A 17,420-nucleotide genomic window follows, 5' to 3' on the forward strand; every position below is an offset into this window, starting at 1 on the left:
ATTAAACAAAACAAAAAAAAAAAAATAAATAAAAATTACTTTTAGAATGAATTGAAAAGAAATCAACAAACAAATGTGAATTTAAATTCATTGCAACAACAACAACAACAACAAACACATTTACCCCCAACCGCAAGAACACAACCACAACAACGTTGTAGTCGTCGAATCACAACAAAACGTTCTAGTTTCTTGACGAATGTGTTGTCAGATTTTATTTATAGACAAGAAGACATATAAAATGATATGAAACACATTTGCAAGAAAATACGTTTTTTTTTTTTTTGTAGAAAAAATTTTTTTTATTCTATTTCTTTAAGGAAAAAGTTTGTAATTTTTCCTAAAGCTTAGAATAAAACCAAAACAAACATTAACAATAAAATTTCTTTATTGGTCTTAGAATTATTTATTTCTAAAAAAACAAAATATTTATATAATTTTATTAATAAAACTACAGTATATTGTTTAGCTTTACATGGTTCTAAATAGTTTTTCTTTGAATGGATTTGGTAATTGATCTAATAATGTTAAGGGATTCACGCTGACCGCCACTAGTTCATCGGGAGTTAACCAGCATAAACTGATTAAATGCTAAAGTAAAAGAATAAATTATTAAAATTTAAATTCAATAAAACAATTTGAAAAATTTTAAAGAAATCTGAAAGGATTTACAAGAGAAATCTGAAAATATTTTCCAGTGAAATTTTTGGAAATCTGTAGGGATTTCCAAGAGAAATCTGAAGGGATTTTCAAGAGAAATCTGAAGAGATTTCCGAGAGAAATCTGAAGGAAATTCCCGAGGAAAATCTGATGAGATTCTCGAGAGAAATTTGAGGAGATTACAAAGAGAAATCTGAAGAGATTTCCATAAGAAATCTCAAATGATTTTCTCCAGAAATTTTCCGTAGAAATTTGAAATTTCTGAAGAGATTTCTATAAGAAATCTGAAAAGATATCCAAGAGAAATCTGATGAGATTCCCGAGAGAAATTTGAATAGAGAAATCTGAGGCATTTTCAAGAGAAATCTGAAGAGATTTCCAAGAGAAATCTGAAGAGATTTCCAAGAGAAATCTGAAGAGATTTCCAAGAGAAATCTGAAGAGATTTCCAAGAGAAATCTGAAGAGATTTCCAAGAGAATTCTGATGAAATTCCCGAGGGAAATCTGAGGAGATTACAAAGAAAAATCTGAAGAGATTTCCATAAGAAAACTCGAATGATTTTCTCCACAAATTTTCTGTAGAAATTTCAAATTTCTGAAGAGATTTCTATAAGAAATCTGAAAAGATATCCAAGAGAAATCTGATCAGATTTCTGAAAGAAATTTGAATAGACTCCCAAGTGAAATCAAAAAAGATTTCTAAGAAAAATGTTTTGAGATTTCCAAGAGAAAATTGTTAAGATTTCCAAGAAAACTCTCGAATTATTTCCTTTAATAAATTTTTCTTAGAAATTCGTAAACTCTGAAAAGAATCCCGATAGAAACCTGAAGAGATTTTCAAGAGAAATCTAGGTGATTTCGAAGAGAAATCTAAAGAGATTCCCACGAGAAGTTTGACGATATTTCCAAGAGAAACCTATAAGATTCCCACGAGAAAACTGTTAAGACTTTCAAAAGAAATCTAATAAGACTTCCAAGAAAAATCTGACGAGATTTCCAAGAGAAATTTCGAATAAATTTCTCAAGAATTTTCATTAAATTTTCAATATTTCTCTAGAAAATTTTTTTCAAAAATTTCTATAGCAAAAATATGAAAGATTTCTCTAATAAATAAACTGTAAAAAAAATATTTATTAAAAATTACCTCAAATGTCTTTTCCATTTTCAATTTCAAATCAGCCACTTGTATATCATCGGATTTTTCAATTTTTGATTTTTTTAAAGATTTTTTATTTGAATTTTCCATTAAGGCCTCATCCAGTTTATCTTGTTGCCTACACTTTTCCAACACATACATTTTAGCATCGTTTTGCATGACAAATATATTCGGATTGCGTGCATCTAAAACTATATTGGTAATACAAAAGTCTTCGGAATTCGAGACAAAACGATCATAGCCCGAACAGGTGAAACACATTTCTTCCATGTCATATTCAAATATTTTACCATCAGCAAAGGCGGCCACAACACGGGGTTGTTCTGCATGTATGGCTAAGGCTGTAGTGGCTGCTGTATAACGTGGCAGATTGAGTAGATGTTTAAAGTGTTTTCCCTGGTAAACAGACCAAACGGCAATAGTGCGATCGGCACTGGCTGCTACTATATAGGAACCACATAATGACACAGAGAACAATTTAATACTGTCCTTAATATGTTTACTGGTATCAATGCATTCTACAAAGTCCAAAGGTGGACAGGAACTGTAATTTAAGTCAGTATCTGTGGGCATTATTATGGAAAATATCAAAATCTGTTTAGTTTCACGATTAACAATTATCAAACGCATAGAATCTGCTATAAAAGTGACATGTGAAGCGGGAGCAAATTGTTCAGGTAAATCTTTAACACGTATTAATTGTGTGGCCTGTGTGGAAGTGCCCGGTGTAAATTGAAACAAACGTATTTCCTTTTGTGTTGAATAACACAACCAACGTCCGTTGGGTGACAAAGCTGCACAAACGATGGATTCTTCATTTTTACTTTTTAATTCTAGCAACTTTTCAGGTACTGTATCGAGTGAAAGAAATTTTGTTTTTGTTTTATTGTCATCTTCTTGATTGCCATACATTAATTCCTGTTGTCCTAAAGAGGAGCCCATACGCCAGATTTCCAAATAGTTTGTATAACGTAGCAGTAAAAGACGCTTTTCAGGGGCGACAGTGGCACAAGGTTGCTAAGATAAAATTTTTAAATTGAGTATTTTTTTTTTTTTTGAGTGGAATTTTTACAACTTTATGATGATGGATGTTTTTAAACCATTTGAAAGATTTGAGATTTAAAGCACAAAAGAAACAATAATTTATAACGTTTACGGGATGATAGGATTAATAATGATATAAGCATGATTTAGGCAAAAAAATAATAATATGCAAATCTTAAACGAAAAACATTGTTAGTATAAAGCTTATCATAATCAGAATATTTATCGTAAACAAAAAATGTTTATTATAACTTGTCAAAAATTAAAAAAGGACAATAATCTGTGATTTATAAGATTTACGGGAATATGGAGAAAAGAAATTGTTTTCTTGTAAAATATATACCCAACATCAATATACATAACTTGTAGGAATGTCTATGTAAACTTTATAATCAAACAAGATCTCTAAGTAAGTAAATTAATATATAAATTAATATATAAATCTAAGTAAGTAAATTAATATAGAACTGAACTAGAACTGAACTAGAACTGAACTAGAACTGAACTAGAACTGAACTAGAACTGAACTAGAACTGAACTAGAACTGAACTAGAACTGAACTAGAACTGAACTAGAACTGAACTAGAACTGAACTAGAACTGAACTAGAACTGAACTAGAACTGAACTAGAACTGAACTAGAACTGAACTAGAACTGAACTAGAACTGAACTAGAACTGAACTAGAACTGAACTAGAACTGAACTAGAACTGAACTAGAACTGAACTAGAACTGAACTAGAACTGAACTAGAACTGAACTAGAACTGAACTAGAACTGAACTAGAACTGAACTAGAACTGAACTAGAACTGAACTAGAACTGAACTAGAACTGAACTAGAACTGAACTAGAACTGAACTAGAACTGAACTGAACTAGAAATGAACTAGAACTGAACTAGAACTGAAATAGAACTGCACTAGAACTGAACTATAACTGAACTTGAACTAAACTAGAACTGAAGTCGAACTGAACTCGAACTGAACTAGAACTAGAACTGAATAGAACTGATCTAGAACTGAACTAGAACTGAACTAGAACTAAACTAGAACTGAACAAGAACTAAACTAGAACTGAACTAGAACTGAACTAGAACTGAACTAGAACTGAACTAGAACTGAACTAGAACTGAACTAGAACTGAACTAGAACTGAACTAGAACTGAACTAGAACTGAACTAAAACTGAACTAGAACTGAACTAGAACTAAACTAGAACTGAACTTTTCTTTTTTCTGCAAAGCATGATTTTTTTTTGTTTAATAAAATATTGTTAATAATTTTATAGAATAGCGCTCAAATTTTCTAATAATTCTTGATATTGTAATAAAATTCATAAAAATTCTATGTTATAAATGAGTTAACAAATATCTCCTTCAGTAAAAAATCTCTTGATGATGTTTCTTAATTTAAAATATTTTTTTTTTTCATATAAAATTTCTAATTTTTGCGAAATGTTTTATGATTTTAATAATTCAAATAATAAAGCGCTTAATGACAATGAAAATTAATTAAAATATCGACACTCACCTGTAAAAATGGTCCATATTTAACAATTTTCGATTGAGTCTTACTAGCCGACGATACACCCAAATAACCATCAACACCACCCGAATAGATATTATCCTGCACACACAATAAAGCCTTAACATCGTGATCATGAACACGACGTTGTAAAAATTTCACCCATCTATTATAGATCATGTCATCACGTTGTATACGTGTCTTAGAGTAAATCCTGATGGTGGGCTCTATGCCGGCACAAAACAATTTATTTTCTTCCTCATCGACGGCAACAGCCAAAACATCCGCCTTCATAGCCTGATGCGATTCAATTTGTGTAGCATTTTTACCATCCCAAATGGAAATGTAACCACGCGAATCACCCGATATTATAGTGAAATCCGCAAGCACTTGTATTGACCAGATTATGGTTTCTTGAGGATTAGCTTTGTTTTGTTTGGCGGTGAGGGTCATTTTATTTATAGCATGACCCGTACGTTTATTCCAAATACGTATGGCACCCATCGAGCCGGTAACAAGGAAATCTCCTGTGGCATCAAAACGACAGCAGAGTACTCTACCTTCCTGTTTGTCGAAGAGACTTTTATATTGGAATTGATTGTCGGAAATATCAAAAATATTGATATAACCCTCCTCAGTGCCTATGGCAATTTCTGTGCCGGCACGATTTACATCCAAACACCAAATGGCATTACCAGTGACATGTTGCTTGTAACGAGGCTTTAAGGTTTGTAAATTCCATTCCACCAACTCACCACTAAGACCAGCACTGAATAACCTGTCGCCACACCAGGCTAAACCCTCCACTGAATTGCCGGGAGTTTTGGTGATGGTGCGTTCTAGGCAGGGAGCATTGGCCATATCCCATATTTCAATGGAGCCATCATTTCTTTAGAAAACATTGAGAAAATGATGAATTTTTTGTATAAAATTTAGAATTTTTATTTTAGCTTACCTTGACAAGGCTAGTTTCCTCCATATTTTATTAAAAGCCATGGTTTGTATGGAGCGTGGAGATAAATTGTAAAAACGCACATTATGTATCTGTGTGCGACCCGCGGGTTTATCCACGGATTGTTTAGATTTTTTCATTTTCATTATATTTGTTATTAATTTATAATAAAATTAATTATTTCGATTTAATTTTAATAATTTTTTTGGCGAAATTTACAACACACGTGTTGATAACTGAACGAATAACGTTTAAAGCAGAATATAAATAAAAACAAACCATTTTTAAGGAATTTCACAGCAAATAGCTTTCGTATATATCATATACATGCTAATACTGCGGCTGATTTGATTAAATGTTTTTGAGAACTTAGCCGGCTTATAGTCGATTTTAAACTGCTGAAGCCGTAATATTTGTCTGCATAGAGTTCTGATCGACAGCCTTTATGTGGTTTGTCGCCTGCGGTTGCAATTGTAATTATTCCTGCAACCCTTAATTTATCTTTTTTGTTTTACAATTCATTCATAAATTTTTGTAATAAGAAGCAGAGAAAGAAAATATACACTTTTCCTGAAAATTTTACCAAAGAACACTAATTGAATTAACAAAAATACCAAGGATTTATTAATCCTGTAACAAAATTAAGTAAATTATAATAAGTTGCCGACAAATAAAACATGACACAGTGGTAAAACTGATGATTGTACTACTCCTTTAAACGTTAGTAAACAATTACTAAATACTCCAGACACAAAATGGATTATTCAAGTTTTCAAACATTTTTCAAATGTAAGTACAAAATTTATAAACAATCTAATTTAAATTAAAAGTAAAATTTTACAAATATTTGCAGTAATTTGGCTTCTTTTGGCCACACCCTCTATGTTGCCTTGGGGTGATGCAGCTGCTTCTAGGGTATTTGAGCTTTCAGATCGCTTTATAGATGTGCGTCATGAGGGTCAATGGCTAGTGATGTTTTATGCTCCTTGGTGTGGCTACTGCAAACGCACCGAACCGGTGTTTGCTTTAGTGGCTCAAGCTTTACATGCCACGAATGTTAGAGTGGGTCGCTTAGATTGCACAAAGTATCCCGCTGCCGCCCGAGAATTTAAAGTACGTTCCTATCCCACTATAATGTTTATTAAGGGTAACATGGAATACACCTACAGCGGTGATCGCAGTAAAGATGAGTTGGTAGATTACGCCCTGCGTATGAGTGGCCCACCTGTACAGTTGGTAACACGTACTGAAAGTGTGGATATGCTTAAAGGTTCGCACACGATATTTTTCATGTTTGTGGGTTCGCAGGAGGGTGTGGTATGGGATACATTTTATGCTGCAGCTGAAAATTATCAGGAACATGGTTTCTTTTATGCCACATCGGAAGATGTTGCAGCGCAACACTTTGAATTTGAAAAACTTCCAGCGGTTATAGTCTACAAAGAAGAGCAACATCATTTCTATCCACATGCTCATGTGGCTCATGAAATGGATCCATTAACTGTTAACGAAACCATTCATCAGTGGGTGAACCAAGAACGTTTCATAGCTTTTCCCAAAATAACTAGATTTAACATAAATCAACTTTTAAAAACGAATAAATATTTAGTGGTGGCTGTGGTGTCCGAAGATAAACTTAGCCAAGTAGCTACTCATGAGCTGGAGTTTCGTGATATGGTGGAAAATGTTATACGTAAACATCGTGATCGTTATCATGATAAATTTCAATTCGGCTGGGTATGTTTACTTTAAATGACTAACTTTTTCTTTTAACTTATTGTTACCCTTAATCCTATAGATTGGTGATCCCAGCATAACTCACTCTATTATCATGGATGAACTGCCTACACCCCATTTAATAGTTATTAACTCTACTACCCAACAGCACTATCTACCCGATGATGATCCTTTGCAAATGACTCCTCAAGCTTTGCACATATTCCTAGAAGCTATACACAATGAAAGTGCCATTGCTTTGGGCGGTGACACGTATTTTGTGCGTCTCAATCGTGCTTTATTTGAAGGCAAAAAAGCTCTTATAGAAATGTGGCGTGGTAATCCTGTATTGACTTCTGTCATATTTGGTTTACCTTTAGGATTTTTATCCTTAATACTATATTCCATATTCTGTGGCGACTGTTTGGTAGCCGAGGATGAGGAAGATGACCATGAAAAGAAAGAATAATTACATAAAGCCAAACATACTAGATCAACAAAAGCTACATTAGCTGACCTGTTAGTAAAAGTAGTTAAAACAAAATTGATTATACTGGTTTGTAAATGCCAAAATTTCTAGTCCAATTTTTGTTCTTCTCCATTGAAAAGATCTCAGCGGAAAGAAAAAAACTCCATTTTTTCAATTTCAGTTTACAAAAAATCTCATTCTATGTACTTTCAGTTTTCTTTTTCCTTTTTTTAGTTAATAAGATAAAAATCAAGTTTTGCAAAAAGATAGAAATAAAATCCTTAAAAAAAAAAACATCTGAACATTGCATTTTAAACATTCTTAATTAAAAAACAACGAATGAAGGAAGTTAAAAATCATTTTCCTTGTTTATGAGTGAGTTTACAAGTAAAATTACAAATTTATCAGCAGCCATAGTCATCATCATCGTCAGAGTCGATGGCAGCACGACGTCTATCATATTTAACAGTACTTTTACTTTGTGGCATTTGAGCATTAATACTCTCCAAGATATTCACAAATTGGGCATCATCGAGTTTACCACGTAGTTGTCCGGATTGTGCCATTCTTATGACCATATTTTCAAACATTGCTGCCTTTTCGGGTTTGCTAAGTTTTAAAGTATTTACTGGAATAATAGATCGGAGATCGGACATTTTTGCATGTTTGATTGTTTTGGAAATGATTTTCTTTACTTACATCTAGCTCTAGCTTGTTGGTCCAACACCTGAGATAATATGGAGTGTTTCATTTCTTCTTGCTGGCGCATTTGTTCCTCCTGAGCTTTTTGTTTTTCAGCTGCATTGCCACCACCGCCGCCACCCTATTTTTTTTTTGGGAAAACAAATATTTGAAATGCTTTTTTATTTCGAAGGAGTTTTAATTACAAAATCGGTTATTGTAGTTTATAGTTTAGACTATTACCCAGTCTGAAGTGTAGCAGTCTTTGATCTTGAATAAATATAGTTTAGTTTACAGTCTTGATCTTAGTTTGGGCTGTAATTTAGTCTATATTTTGGTGTATAGTCTGTAGTTTCGACTAGATTCTGAAAATTAGAATTGTATGGTGTACAGGACAGTCTTGTGCAAAGTATTTAACATTCCAATTTAAAAATGTTTGCTTTTGAATCGAATTACAGAGTAATCGCCCCCAGGTCTATAGTGTTATCTAAAGTTTGGACAATGGACTAGAATTTAGTCGACAATATTGATCACAGTCTTGAATACATTTTCAACAATAGTATAAACTTTACAGACGTTACAGTTTTTAAACAAGACTATTGACTAGTCCTTTCCATTCTACTTGATCATGTTGCCTGACTTCATGGTTTTTAACTAATGACAATGCTGGACAGATTCCTATGACTTAGAATGATGAAAATCGCTAGCAAGATTTCTTCTTCCGAGTCATGGGTAAGGTAGCTTCAATGATGAACTTGGATTCAAAATACCAATGACCAATCTATAGACCTAACTTTACGCTACACTTCTTTCCGGGTTACCATTTGAAAGACTCCATAAACTTGTGCAAATTATTAGTATACATTAGCTAACAAATCAACCAAACTTCCAAAGCATCAATTGACCCCCCACCAACCCACTATGACTCACATTTTCATTATAGATTTTTCCAAATAATATATTTCACACAATTTTGAATATTTTCCATTTTCTTCATCATATTGACCATATAAAGTAATGAAAATTAACATTCCCTTTACACTCTCAATAATTTTCCCAAACATGTGTGTCTCGTTCAAGATTAAAATAAACCAAAATATATGCAGCGCAAATTATTGACCGGTCGTTGACTTAAGAAGTCTTAAACTTCCAGAGAATACTTACAAATTGTGACTGCATTTGAGCCATACGTTGGGCACGAATTGCATCCAAATCACTATCAGCCATTACGTTTAATTATTTTGTGTAAATTTTTAATAAAACAAAACTGGTAAAATTTATTTTCGCAAAAAAAAAATTATAAAATTTCTTCTTCAGCTTCGCAGTGTTGAATCTGTTATAATACATTCACGGGGAATTGATAGCCGGACAGTTGTCATTAGTAAAGTTGACAAGTGAATGTCATTATAAAAGTGGGGAAAACAAAAGGTTATACTTTTGGGAATGTTTATGTATACAGACCGTTAAAAATAGGATTTTTTAAATATTTTTTTATTAGTATTAATATACAAAAGTATAAATTAATTATTTTAAGTTAAATTCAATTTGTATTAATTGCTTCGCAATTATTAAAACAATTTGAAAGAGTTTGTTTAAATAACATACATTTTTATTTGGATTTAATAAATATATTCAATTTGTTGTATACTTTTAATGAATTTGAGATAATATGAAGCAAATATGGAATGATACACGTAATAATAATGGCATAAATAAATAAATAATTCTATAATAAGAACTTTAAGATCTTAGAAATTTAAGCAGTCTAAATATAAATACTAATTAACAAAATAAAAATTAAATAATAATATACTACTAAAAAAACACAACAAAAAATAGCTAGGAAAGTAATTTAAAAATAAAACAAAAAATACTTTGGCCTTAAGAAAAGCTAGCTACACTTAAATGCTGCCATTGACCCTGTTAACAAAAAGAAAGAAACAAATAAATAATATATCCACAAAATCTTTAAACAAAATCAACTTACAGGAATGCCTATATTCCAGCCCGAACCAGCTGGATTATCTTTGCTAATACCACAACGTTTGCAGATCACACCATTCAAAGCCACCGCCCAGACTTCAGAGCCTACCGAGACAGATTTGAAACCAATATGGGTGTCGGTGTGAGGTGCTATATTTGGCATATTTGTTAAAAACTGCCAATGTGAACCTTCAGGGAAGGTTTTTGTTATCTCCTTGCGTACGGCCAAACGATTGCTGCAGTCCAAGGCCCAAATGCCTGCTTGGCCTACAGAAATGGCCTTAAATTTAACACCCACCGGGGCTTCAATAGTTTGCCAGGCGTCACCTTTAATTTTCAAAACTTTAATACAATATTTTCATTAAACTATTTTCTCATACTTACCCAAAGGATTATGTTGCGTTATACCATAACGATAGAAAATGGTACCATTTTTACCCACCACCCATACTTGACCCGAGGGCGTTACTCCTATACCAATTAAAGGCTGTTCACTGGCTATATGTTCCCAGTTGTCACCCTTGGGATTGAGAGAAGTTACACCATGTCTAATGAGTACATCACCATTTGAGGCAATAGCCCAGGCACTAATGGGTATTTCCTCCGACTCATCATAAGCACTATCATCGTTATTATTATAGTGTAATACTTGTAAAGCTGCATCGAGTATTTTAGAATGACTCAACTCCTGCCACGGACCACTGGTAACCAAACGACATTTTTTCATCCATCTACGACGTCGCACACAATCGGTTATACGTTTTTGAGCATGATAAGCGGTGGGGAAGTCAATGGCATATTGCCAACCCTCCTTATCACAACCATTCGGTATATTGTAGTCAATAACCCAATCTGAAATCCATTCATAGTGTGAAGACAAAAGTTTTGTATGTTCCTTGCTACGTTTCTGTCGTCCTGAAGCATCACTCCACATAAAACGATCGGTTGGCAGACTTTTGGTGGTAAAACCACTTATGGGATTCCAGCGTTGATTTTCGTAGACATAGTAGTTGTGGGTATCCACCATATTATTGATTTTACCCGTGCTGCCCTCTAAGCCCTTAAGGAAATTACCACCCCAACCATTATTATACACCCAGGCTGTATTGTCACAAGTCATGCCCCATACTATGCCCGCCGAACAAGTGAATACCTTTTTAATATGTCCACCAATTTGACGCCAAAACATTTGCTGTAGATTAACAATAACCGAAGGGCAACGATAGACTACATTGAATAGTTTCACGCGACCGCTGACATAAAGACATGTTATGGAGTCGGGATCTACGCGATATTTATAGTCTACAAAATAAACATTATTTACAAAGATGGTATAGTGGTTTTCCAAAGCTCTGTGGGAGAAAAAAAGATATTTTAGTAATTTTTTTTCTGGGATTTTGTTTGAATTAGAATTTACTTGATTTTGAGATTGAATCTTTCACCGGGAGCAAATACCATTTTGTCATAGCGTGTTTCATCTTGCCATTCGGAATTTTCCATGGTATTGAGAACGATGGTTTTTTCATTAAATCTAAACATATGAAAAGGGAGAAGTTATCGATAGCTTTAAAATACTTATTTAATGTTATCGATAACAAGTTTTTAAAGAAATCCTGCAACCGTTAGCAGTATAAATAATAATTTACTAATGAAAATACATTTTGGAAGAAACATCGATACCTATTACAATTTTTTAAAGAAAAGATGTTATCGATAATATTTTTCTAAAGAAGACCACTTATGCGATATCAATAACAATTCTCTGAACAAAAAAACTATAAAATTTGTTAAAGAAAATCAGATATTGATATCAATAAACATTTTCTAAAAAAAAAACTAGTTATCGATAACAGTTATCGGTTTCTGATAACAATTTTATATTAAAGAACATTGAACACATTTTACCTTGGATTAATATGCATGGCAATCACACGAAACTTCTCAACCTTAACACCCATTTTAATAGTAGGATGACATTGTAAATCGAAACGTATTTGATCGGCATCATCATAAACACAACCCGTTATTTCTAATTCTGAACCGCGAGGCATACTAAAACGAAACCAACAACATAACAAACTTAAATATAAAAAATCATAACATTTTCATCTTACCCATTGTACAAAGTATTATAGTAGGGCGTTTCCATGGTACTGACATCCATTTCCTGTCTATAACAATTTCCCACTGTATCCAATTGTTGTGCTTTCATATTGCATGGATCAAAAACAAAAACATCACCTAAATCGGTAGTAGTCCAAATGGAATTATTTGCTGGTCTACCCATAACCTCATTGATTTGACAGCAAACCGACGTGAGATGAGACAACCAATCTTCCATTTCGGCATCACTGCCAAACTGCAGACGTACCGGTGAACAGTTCGAGGGCAAACAGGGAGCATGTATGGCTAGACGTGGTGAGGCTGGTTCACTGCAACACTGTACACACGTTATGGCTGAGAGAGAAAATTGTATTTTGGTGGTAACACCATCGGGATGTAGTACCGTGAATGTACCAGAATCGGAATCTTTTTGTGTTGTAGGATTTTGTGTGGTGGGCGTAGAGGCGGAATTGCCACTAACCCATTCTAATTCTATGAGACAATCTTCAAATTCTAAACTATTTGGTCGTTGATAACGGGCCTCGGCCGATTTAATCCAAGAGGAAAGTTCTATAGCTTTTTCATATTTTGAGAGATTGGGTATTTTATTGACTTTATCTTGACGCTCTTGTAATTTTTCTAAAATATCTTTGCGCCAATTGGCATCAATATCAAGACGGCCATCAGGTGATAGCTGTTCGTTAAACCAATTCGGTATATTGTTGGGATCTACAGTAACTGCGCCAGCAGCTATATAAGACCACATAACCTCACATTCTGTCCAGAACTGAGAACCTTTAGAGAAAAATAATAGCATTATTTGTAAGAATCACATTTCCTAAATTTGCGTTACCCGCATGATCATCATCTTCTCCTAGGAAAGCGTCTGAGCCATGATGTATAGAATCTGACTCAAATACTGCTGAATCACTTTCAGGATGTGCTTCGGTACCCACCATAGAACCTACACTACGTACTGGAGACCAAGCTCTGGGATTTTTCAATTGAGCCTCATATGATTTACCTGATACCTCTGCCACTTCTGTGGCTGGTGCACTTGAGGCATGAGTGGGTTCTCTTAGAATAGTTGTACGCTTTTTATGACGTTCATTCAAATTTAGGCTGCCCACATTGGGTGGTGACTCTGTATAATAACGGAAAAGTTCAGATTTAAAACGTGGCGGATGTGCACCACCATTACTTGAGCTACAGCCACCATTACTGGGCGCTACTACAGTTTCTATGGGAGCACATGTCTCTACCACTCCCTTTTCTTTCTCCTTGCTGTAGAGATTTGAAAAACTTTGTTGTTTTGAGCCGGGCGTGGAAGAACTACCACTTTTACGTGATACTATAGACATGGAACTAGAGGTACGACTTATTTGCATAGGCAGTTGTATTTGACGCCATTTTTTTCCAGTTGGATCAGAAGTTGTGACTCCAGATCTATAGTAGAGAGCACGATCAGCAGAACCAATGGCGAAAACCTTAAGAAAACAATTAAGTTTTAATTATTTAAATTATTTCATTAAACTAACCTGATCATTAGCGGCTACCGAAACCATAGATATGTTGCCTATCATTTCCACCCAACCGCTACCAATGGCGGCATCCTCGCTTACCCCTGATGCTTCACCATTAATACCCCGCCTAAACCAAACACTGCAGTCATTGCAAACACACCAAACGGCATTGGTGCCCACCGATACCTGAACAATTTTCAAAGTATTTGTTGAATCCGAGCCATTGGCATGTATGGGAGGTTTGACGTCTAACCAGGAACTGCCTGATAAATTATCACGTGTAACTCCCGATCTTACTATGACACGTCCATTGAAAAGTACTGCCCAAACTAGGCCCGTGGGACCAACACTTAGCTGAGACAATTCACTGCCCACCGGGGTAGAAATAGTGGTCCAGCGTAAACCTTCGGGGGCTGAATTTGACACCCCGCCCCGGAACATGGCCTAAAACACACAAAGTACTTAGTAAATCATAAATGCATTGTTTTTACCTAACCTACCCTGCCATGTGCTGTAATAGCCCACACCACTAGAGTCCCTGTTGAAGCATTTGGCACATTTGTTCCGCCTACGGCCACGTCTATAAATGGTTCTTGTGTGGGATCCTTGTGTAATGGAGCCACAGCACACCAACAATTCAAAGCACTGTAACGGCGAAATCTCACCCATTTCCTACGTCTCACATATGAATTCCAAGACTTTTTCACCGAGTAGGTGGCTGGAAAATCTAAAGCATACATCCAACCATCTTCGGCCAAAGGTTGGCCATCCAAATCTAACTCCAAATGCCAATCACCATCCCACTGCCAGGCCATCGAAGGTAAACGTATCTTTTCTATTGTCCTATCCTGCTGACCATCAGACGAGGAAAACTTGTAACGATCGGTTGGCAATAACTTTTTCGAAAATCCCTCTATGGGCAGCCATCTCTCATTTTCGTATGCCTCCTCTTTAACCCGTATGGGAACATCGAGACCATGGACATGAACATACACCTGACGGTCCCCACCAATGGCCCACATAAAATTGGAGACAGCAGAAATTTTCTTGAATTCCAAACCAGTATAAGGAAATTCCCGCCATGCTGCTGAACTAGTAGACAAAGTATAAACTCTGCCTTCACTACTGGTGGCAAATAATAAACTGCTTGGCATTTTTCTTCTCCCACTCCACTAACCAACTGACAATAACAATAGTATACCCTTCTTAAGTGTCTCACTGAGTCACTGCTTATCGAAAGGTGTTTGTTAGTATCAATTGAAAATTATTTTCTTTGTTTTTAGCCACAAACATGCGTTTTTATTTTCGTTCACTAATGAAACTGTTAATAGTTAGTTTAATATATCTTCATTTTATTTATTGTACTTTTTCGATTTTAATTTTGGTTTTACAAAATTTTCACAGCAAGGATATTAAACTATGAGTAGAAGCGCCCTGCGGCGACAAATATTATTGACAACGGCGGCTGTCACTAAAAATATCAGCGGCGTCCTAAAATCGAATGTAACCCGGGTAAATTTTTAACTGCGGTTATTTTTTTGTTTTCAACGGTTTCAAATAAAAACGGTATCCGAGAGAGAGTGGGATTTTGGAAGCAAAAATTTACAAAATAGGAATTTTCTACCATAGTAGGAATTTTTTGAATACAATTTGATCTATTTCTCTCCTTATACAACTCATTTTATTTATTTATATTTTTTTTCAGCTCTTAATTTTTATACCCTTCACAATCTTCAACATTCATTTAACTATATCGAAAGCTTCAATAATTAATTATAGGAATTTAATCAAAGGGGATGAATTTGAAAAATTGCTAATTCTTTAAAACATATCTCAATTAAAAAAATAGGGAATTAATTAATTTAGAGTTTTCCTAAAACATTTTAAGAAAATATCAAAATGTCAAAAAGTTAAAAATTCATAAACTTATTAATTTAATCGAATTGAAGACTTGAATAGTTATATGCTAGTTTAGTAGAACTGAACTAGAACTGAACTAGAACTGAACTAGAACTGAACTAGAACTGAACTAGAACTGAACTAGAACTGAACTAGAACTGAACTAGAACTGAACTAGAACTGAACTAGAACTGAACTAGAACTGAACTAGAACTGAACTAGAACTGAACTAGAACTGAACTAGAACTAGAACTGAACTAGAACTGAACTAGAACTGAACTAGAACTGAACTAGTACTGAACTAGAACTGAACTGGAACTGAACTTTGATCACGCTTTGTGTAGCACATGTTTGTAAAAATTTTACGTCCATATACATACATATGTACAAAAATTCCCTGAATTCACTACTATTATTAAGCTGAAAACATTTAAAAATAAAATTTTCCCTGAATAAACCAAATTTATTATTAAAAACGCTAGCTACTCTGGTGTATTTTATTCAATAAATGCTTTAGAAATACTGGTTTTACTTTTACCTAAAATTATTCAAAATTACCAAATTCATAATAAGTATTTCAAACGAAAAAACAAATACACAAATTACTTTCAATTTGTTTATAAACACATAAACATTAAGAAAATTATTTATTTATTGTCCTGCAACACGTGATTATTTGAAAATTTTTAATATTGTTTTTTTTTACAATAAAAACATAGTGTTTTCAAAAAGGGGATTAATAAAAAACAATTTTCCTAATTTTTTATAAAAAAAATTTAGATTTCAATCACTGTTATATAAAAAAATCATTCCAGTGAACTCATCAACAGGTTTTTTTAACATTGTATTGCTACGCTCCTGCTGTATCTAGTTCTATAGTCCAAATTACCATTATAAATGTCAAATGACTACCAGTTGTCTGCTGTGACAATAAGTTGTTGCCCATAATAGTTTTGGTCATTTATTGTATAAATAAATTTCGACAATAATAGAAAAAACCCTACCTACAACCAACAAAAACAAAAAAAAACATACAAAAGAGAAATTAGAGAGAATTGTTTAGTTTTCGTGTTTGTTAGTTGATTGATAAAGTTGTACCTTGAATAAAAGGACATTCAACTTTAACTCATGTTTTGAGTGAGTATAATGAATTGTTTTCAATTTATTATTACATTTTTTGGGGTTTTTATTGCATTAAGTAGACGGGTTGTTATTTCGTTTTTTCCCATGACATTTAATTTTTCAAGAGTTTTTACACAAATGTAAATAAATTTGTTTTAAATTAGGTTAGATTTATTAATTACATACATACGTTGGTGCTCACATATGTACATAGGTACTCCATTATTTTTATGGATATATATGTAATTACATAGATTAATATTACATATACATACATAATATGTATGTATGTACATATATGTTATAAAATGCATACTTTGATGTTTTATGTTTAATAATCATTTCTATTTACAACTACTTAAGGTTATTATAAACACCCAAGCAATACTATAATGTCATCTAAGTATAATCAGTAATGATAAGCACCTTAATTCTAGTTCAGTTTTAGTTCAGTTCTAGTTTAGTTCTAGTTCAGTTCTAGTTTAGTTCTAGTTCAGTTTTAGTTCATTTCTAGTTCAGTTCTAGTTCAGTTCTAGTTCAGTTCTAGTTCAGTTCTAGTTCAGTTCTAGTTCAGTTCTAGTTCAGTTCTAGT

General features: G+C 33.6%; 4 protein-coding genes across 4 annotated transcripts; 1 reads left to right on the top strand and 3 right to left on the bottom strand.

Moving 5' to 3' along the window:
- Nucleotides 1-388: 388 nt before the first annotated feature.
- Nucleotides 389-5,760, bottom strand: LOC111689771 (U3 small nucleolar RNA-associated protein 4 homolog). Its single transcript, XM_023452236.2, has 4 exons — nucleotides 5,336-5,760; nucleotides 4,387-5,269; nucleotides 1,805-2,833; nucleotides 389-591 (listed from the first exon to the last, which is right to left on the bottom strand). The coding sequence occupies exons 1-4, from the start codon at nucleotides 5,476-5,478 to the stop codon at nucleotides 472-474; spliced, it is 2,175 nt and encodes a 724-aa protein (XP_023308004.2). The 5' UTR covers nucleotides 5,479-5,760; the 3' UTR covers nucleotides 389-471.
- A 105-nt stretch (nucleotides 5,761-5,865) lies between these two features.
- LOC111689707 (protein disulfide-isomerase TMX3) lies at nucleotides 5,866-7,794 on the top strand. The gene is made up of 3 exons (XM_023452179.2): nucleotides 5,866-6,121; nucleotides 6,186-7,069; nucleotides 7,131-7,794. Exons 1-3 carry the CDS (start codon nucleotides 6,088-6,090, stop codon nucleotides 7,515-7,517), a joined length of 1,305 nt encoding a protein of 434 aa, XP_023307947.2. The 5' UTR covers nucleotides 5,866-6,087; the 3' UTR covers nucleotides 7,518-7,794.
- A 63-nt stretch (nucleotides 7,795-7,857) lies between these two features.
- On the bottom strand, nucleotides 7,858-9,533 carry LOC111689714 (programmed cell death protein 5). Its single transcript, XM_023452185.2, has 3 exons — nucleotides 9,363-9,533; nucleotides 8,217-8,340; nucleotides 7,858-8,145 (listed from the first exon to the last, which is right to left on the bottom strand). The coding sequence occupies exons 1-3, from the start codon at nucleotides 9,423-9,425 to the stop codon at nucleotides 7,922-7,924; spliced, it is 411 nt and encodes a 136-aa protein (XP_023307953.1). The 5' UTR covers nucleotides 9,426-9,533; the 3' UTR covers nucleotides 7,858-7,921.
- A 252-nt stretch (nucleotides 9,534-9,785) lies between these two features.
- Nucleotides 9,786-15,267, bottom strand: LOC111690004 (tectonin beta-propeller repeat-containing protein). Its single transcript, XM_023452471.2, has 9 exons — nucleotides 14,308-15,267; nucleotides 13,823-14,251; nucleotides 13,138-13,771; nucleotides 12,296-13,079; nucleotides 12,087-12,233; nucleotides 11,599-11,712; nucleotides 10,566-11,533; nucleotides 10,186-10,508; nucleotides 9,786-10,118 (listed from the first exon to the last, which is right to left on the bottom strand). Exons 1-9 carry the CDS (start codon nucleotides 14,959-14,961, stop codon nucleotides 10,080-10,082), a joined length of 4,092 nt encoding a protein of 1,363 aa, XP_023308239.2. The 5' UTR covers nucleotides 14,962-15,267; the 3' UTR covers nucleotides 9,786-10,079.
- Between the last annotated feature and the right edge of the window lie 2,153 nt (nucleotides 15,268-17,420).

This window comes from Lucilia cuprina, chromosome 5 (genome assembly GCF_022045245.1).
Source record: "Lucilia cuprina isolate Lc7/37 chromosome 5, ASM2204524v1, whole genome shotgun sequence".
In the NCBI taxonomy this organism is placed as follows: domain Eukaryota; kingdom Metazoa; phylum Arthropoda; class Insecta; order Diptera; family Calliphoridae; genus Lucilia; species Lucilia cuprina.